This window comes from Suricata suricatta, chromosome 15, assembly GCF_006229205.1.
Source record: "Suricata suricatta isolate VVHF042 chromosome 15, meerkat_22Aug2017_6uvM2_HiC, whole genome shotgun sequence".
NCBI lineage: Eukaryota > Metazoa > Chordata > Mammalia > Carnivora > Herpestidae > Suricata > Suricata suricatta.
The window spans coordinates 77,585,142-77,591,103 of NC_043714.1; the positions used below are offsets into that span (position 1 = coordinate 77,585,142).

The 5,962-nt window shown below is 66.3% G+C and overlaps 1 protein-coding gene across 1 annotated transcript; it reads right to left on the reverse strand.

Moving 5' to 3' along the window:
- Window positions 1-243: 243 nt before the first annotated feature.
- Window positions 244-5,960, reverse strand: EEF1D (eukaryotic translation elongation factor 1 delta; the record flags this gene model as incomplete). The annotated part of the gene is made up of 8 exons (XM_029923343.1): window positions 244-338; window positions 449-643; window positions 742-951; window positions 1,073-1,173; window positions 1,261-1,360; window positions 3,147-3,218; window positions 3,395-3,515; window positions 5,044-5,960. Coding segments are annotated over 8 exons (1,755 nt in total), but the record flags the coding sequence as incomplete, so codon positions are not given.
- Between the last annotated feature and the right edge of the window lie 2 nt (window positions 5,961-5,962).

Here is a 5,962-nt window from a genome sequence, read left to right on the forward strand (position 1 = left end):
CTTGATGTCGGCTGGGTGTGGAGCCTGCCTGGGATTCTCGGTGTCCCGCTGTCCCTCCCCCACTCACCCCCACCCCCTCAAAATAAACACACTTCAACAAGAATGCTGTGGAGAAACTAGGAGAGGGGGGCCGGCACTGGCCCCAGGGCCCCTGGGCGTCGGGGTCCAGGCGGGAGACCTGGGGTGTGGCTGCTCCCTTCCACGTGCCCACCCGCCGGGCCCAGAGCAGGACAGGAGCCAGGGTGGAATCTCAGTCTTTAATGGCTGTGGGCCTTGCACACTGCGGCCCAGCGCTGGGCTCAGATCTTGTTGAAAGCAGCAATGTCCACACTCTGCACCTGAGGAGGAGGAGGGGCGGCCAGGGGTCAGGTGGGGCCTTGGTTCCGGCGGACCCACCCCCTCCGGCGCCCTGCCAGGCCTGGGCTCCCCTGGGGGCCTGCCCACTCACGTGCTCCTCGAACTTGGTGATCTCCTCCTCCAGCAGGTCGGTGCCCACCTTGTCGTCCTCGACCACACACTGGATCTGCAGCTTGCGGATGCCATAGCCCACGGGCACCAGCTTGGAGCCCCCCCAGGTCAGCCCGTCTAACTGGACGGAGCGCACACAGGCCTCCAGCTGGGCCATGTCCGTCTCGTCGTCCCACTAGGGGGCCAGGGGGTGGAGAGGCTGGGTCAGGAGCGCACGGACACCAGGAGTGCCCCGGCCTCCCCCCTCGGGCCAGGGCCGGAGGTGCCACTCACGGGCTTGACGTCCAGCAGGATGGAGGACTTGGCCACCAGCGCGGGCTTCCGGGCCTTCCTCTCGGCGTACTGGCGCAGCCGCTCCTCGCGCAGCCGGGCCGCCGCCTTGTCCTCCTCCTCGTCGCTGCCGAACAGGTCGATGGCGTCCTCGGCGTCCTCCGCGGCCGCCTTCCTGGCGGGGGGCTCCACTTGGCGCATGGGGGACACGTGCTGCCGTGGGGGAGGGAGGCTGAAGGCCTCGCACCCTGGTTAAGGGGCTGGGGGGGCAGGAGCGCCTCGGCCCTCCCCAAGTGCCCAGGCAGAGGGTCCCTGGTCCGGGAAGGGTGCTCACCTGGGTCTGCGGGGCTGCGGCCCGATGGGCGGGCGAGCTCTTCTCCAGCGCGCTCAGCCGGGCCTCCAGCTTGGAGACAGCCTGCTGCAGACCTTGCACCGCTGCAGAGCAAAGGGGCCGCTGGTCAGGCGGCGGGGACGGGGCGGGGACGGGGCGGGGACCCCCACCGACGGAGTCCAGGGCCTCACCGCCTCGCAGGCTCTGGTTCTCCGCTTCCAGGCTGGCGATCCGGACGGCAAGCTCACTGTGATCTCCGCCCGGCCCGCTGGCGGCCCCGGGGCCTGAGCTCTGCAAGGCAGGGGGACAGTGAGACTCAGCACCCCAGCCTGCTTCCAGGGTCCCCCCCACACTTGCAGCCACGGAGAATCAGCCCCATGAAAGGTGTAAGGGCTATTGGACACTAGGAAGCAGCTACTGTCAGCCCGCTAGGTCTGCCGGTGACATTGCACCTGGGAGTTAGAGGGGAGGGGGCGTGAGCAGAAGCCCGGCAATGTCCTCAGCCAAGAGGAAAGCACGGGGCCCAGGGGAGACCCAGCCCCAAGTCGGAGCAGCCAATAGCCAGCTCAAGGGGCGGTATGAGACATGGCAGGGCGGGCAGCACACTGGGAACTGGGGTGTGGGTGGGGGATGGTTAGGAGGAGTGTGCCTGTTGCAGGGGGCGGCCACTTGGTAGCCCCGACCCCACCCCCCACCAGGCCATGCACCTGGCTCACCAAGCCCGCCTTTGAAAGGCTCTGGGTGACCAGGAGCTCCACACCTGCCTACCAGCCTCCCTGTGGCTCCTGACTGGGAGGCCCTGTCACCCAGCGGCACCGCCCAGGGAGCCCCTCCCACGGCGCCAGCCCGCAGCCCAGCCACACACCCTGCTGGAAAGGCTGGGAGGACAGGGTGTGCCCGGCCCTTCCCCAGGGGCCGCTGTCTCTCCCCTCCCTCCCTATGTCCCAATATGAAGACGACCTTGGACCTGGGGCCCACCTGCCTAGCAGCCACAGAACAAGCCTCATGGCCGCCTCTGCTCTACGTGCCCCCAGAAAGTCCAGGCAGACAAGTGCCCAGCCTCCCTGCCCCGGGGTCGGAGAGCGATGCTCTCCCCTGGGACCCGCCAGTCCCCTCATCTCACTCCAAGTAGAGTGGGCCAAAGGGGGACAGGGCGGCTGGGGCGGGGCTTGCTCACCCCACTCCCCTCCTTTCAGCTCAACTTGGATGTTCACACCCAACCCAACCCCCACCCGACCCGCCAAAGTAGCTATGCTGGACTCGCCCAACTCTTGGCTGTGACCACCACGCGGCACGTGGCCTCCTCGCCACCTGTTTCTCCAGGACCCAATGCCATTCTCACTAGGATTTTCCAAAAGTTTCCATCAGACAGGGACGAAATCCAGACCTTCCTGTTCCCTCGAGGCCCTGACCACCCTCCTCCTGTGCACCAGGGAGTCTAGGCACCCCCAACCCCAGCCTCAATGAGGCAGGCCTAGGCTACCCTGTCTAATCCTAGCCTGTGACCGTGGGCCACAGGGAGCCAGCCACGCTGTAGCCTCAGAGGACAGTGCCACAGGCCAGGGTTTGGAATCCAGACCCTTTCATCCCGTCTCCAACCCCATTCCTGGCACCATGCACGGTTCCCAGGACTTGCTTTCCTCCGTCTTGATCCCATCTGGGACCTGGGCAGACCCTCTCTGGGTCTCAAATGTGATCACTGTGACCCATACCCGTGAATCCATCTCTCCAGGGGCCTAGGAAGGAGGAGGAAAAGGCAGCACAGGCCGCCTTGCAGGCTCCTCCCCATGCAGAGTGCAGAGCAGGGAGGTGGCCGGCAGGCCCAGCCTGGGGACAGCGCCACAGGAGCAGCCAGGGTGAGGGAGGTGGCAGTCCTGGGTGACCAGCCGCAAGCAGCGCGTGTGCCATCGACTCTGTGGCAGCCCGAGTCACCGAGGTCCGCTGAGGCGGGAACACAGTGCTGGACACCCCGCCCCCACTGCACTCCTAAGGCCCAATGATCAGCAGCGGTACTGGGAGGGGGGGGGGTCCTGGTTCTGGGGGGGTCGGGCATGTCATCCGGCCTGAGGGCACTCACCCCCGCCAGGGATCTCTGGATGTTCTCTCTGGCTCTGGCGATGTCCCGGAGGATCACGCTGGCGCCGTTATCCTGTAGACGGTGCACAAGGAGCCCGTTTTCCTTCTCGTTTAGACAATCTTAATGGAAAAAAGGAATCCTTCCAGAGAGGGAGAGCTGTGCAGAACGAGAGCTCTGTGGGACGGCAAGTGGCCCCCGCCCACCCCCCACGCTGCACAGGCCCCCTGGGGCCCAGAGGGCGCCCCCACCTGGCGCGAGGAGCCAGCCGCGGGCCCGTTCATCCGCTCGTAGAACTGCCGTTCCGCATCATCGTATTTGAACTTGTCCAACCAGATCTTCTCGTGCACTAGGAAGTTTGTAGCCATTTTCCTGCTGGGAAGGGAAGGGGAGACTGAGCCGGCCTGGCTGGGAGGCCCGGGTGCGAGCCCACGGCCCGGGCCGGGCCCACGTGAGTGCCTCACGAGAGCCCAGACAGCAAGGGCGCAGGATGACAAGGGGTGGAGGTCAGAGCACAAGTGGCCTCGGCACAGCCCGAACCAAGTCTGTACCCACCGCCCCCTACTCCCTGCTCCCGCCCCTGGGGGTCCCCGGGGTCCTCCCTTTCCAACCGCACATTTGTGCAAGGCTCAATCAGGTCCATCACGGACACACCGACAGACCGAATGTAGTGACAAACCAGGTGCCCCCTGTCAAACAAGCCACTAAAAAGATTTGCAAAAATGTCAGATAAGGCCGCTCTGCTCAGTGAATTTTTTTGTTATGGGAACACTGTCTCTCAAAGAACAAATTGTTACACTAACACTTGACCAACTTCTTATGCGATGAATCAAGAATCACCTGCATTTGTTTTAATTGCTAAAGTGGCAGAAATCAACAGACACAAAAAAAGTTTGGGGTCCAGAGACCAGGAAGTTTGAGAACTGCCACTCGGGACTGGGGACCGCATGACTGTGCCCGCCGCCCTCCACCTGGCGTGGCCCCTCCTGTTCCAGACTAAGGGCGACAGAAATGGCCCCAATCTCACCAATCCTCTGTTACCCTGGAGACAGGAAGGAAGCTGGGCCCCAGGACTCTCCTCCACCCACCCCTGCACCGCCATCAGAAGCAGCCAGGCCACCACCAACAGTTTTGGCTCCACGCTGGCCCTGGGCTGCTGGTGGGGTTCCCACACAGAGCTGACAGGCTGCTGACAAGCACATGGGGCCCAGGCTGGCACTGCTCCCGTGGGGGCCCGATTGCCACACAGCCACCCAGGCTCCAGACCCCTCCCGCCGCCGCACCTGCCTCTCCCCCCGCCCTTCTCCAGGCCACTGCTAGTGCTGCACAGAACCGTCCCGGGGCAAGCGCTGGACCCCCAGGCCAAAGGCGAGTAAGCCTCGTCCAGCGGGTGTCCTTCAGACACAGGCCACTCCACTGAGCACGTGCTGGCGTGGCGAGACACCCCCCTCACCCTGGAGGGGATCACGGAACGGGAGGCAGGCCTGGACGGACAGAAGGGGCAGGCGGACGTGCCGGCTCCCGTGCCTTCCCCAGCCCAGGCCAGGAGCCTTCAACACTGCCCCTGCCCCGACCTGCCCCTCGACAGCCAGGGCCATTGGGAGTTGCCCAGCAGAAAGGGAAACCCTACCCAAGGCAGAGTCGGCCGTGTGCTAACCACTTTCCTCAACAGCCCCAAGCCTTGTGATCCCCCAGAAGCGGCCCTAGCGGCTGCACTGCCCCAAGACCAGAGAGCGACCTCTGCCCAACCCACTCCTGCATCCAACGTGGCCGGGTCCAGGGATGCTGGGGAGAGCGGCGCCGGGGCAGGGACCGGGGGCAGGGGGGCAGGGAGAAGAGCAGCCAGGGCCCCAGCCCAGGGAAGCCCGGGCTGGGAAGCCGCGAGGCAGGTTTCTCCTACTTGGGTCTCAGGCTGGACACAGATGGGCCAGACCGGGCACCAGGTCGGTGAGCCAGGGACGCAGCTCCGAGGCGCCAGGCCACACGAAGGGCCTCAGCAGCATGGTGGCGGCACTCTGCGCTGTCATAGGTGGGCTTGCTGAGCCAGGGGGCCTCAGCGTCTTTGTGCAGGAGATACCAGTAAGGCAGGGCAGGGGAGGCCTCCCCGTCAACCCGCCAAGGCCCGACCCGCTTGCTTCCCACGGCGTTGCGGCCCCGCCGGTCTCTGCGGCCCCGCCTGGCCCCCTCAGCCTGGCCGGCTCGCTCCTGCAGCCGCACCTTCCCGGGGGGGTGGCCGTCGAACATGGCCTCGTAGAAACCCCTCTCTGCCGCGTCGTACCGGGGCTTCTCCAACCACACCTCCTGTGCCAGCGCCTGCAGGCTGCCTGGCGGGGGGCGACTGTCGCTTGGTGGGCCGGGCTGGCGGACGAGAGCCAGGTCGGGGGCAGCTGCCTGCCGGCCCGCGTCACAAGCCCCCGGCCTGCCGCCCCCCGCTGCGGCCAACAGCAAGGCCTGCGACCACTCCACGAACGCCCGCTCGGCCAGGTCGAAGGAAGACTTGTTGACCCAGATGCCCCAGATCACGTGGTGGCAGGCCACCTGGCTTCCATGGGGGCAGGGCCCCCGGGGGAGCAGGGCCGCCTGCTGGGCTGCCTGCGCGGCCGCATCCGCCAGCCGCTGGCGGTAGGAGCTCTCCGCCCGGTCGAACGCCGGCTTGTCCAGCCACACGTGGTCGGCCGCGAGGCCCTCGAGGGCCAGGTCCGCCCGGCCGAGCCAGCTCCCGGGCGAGCGCCTCCTCTTCTTCTGCAGGGTCTTCTTGCCGTCGAGGCTCTCCCCGGGGTCGCTGCCGTCAGGGGCGTCGGCCTCCTCGGCGTCCTCTT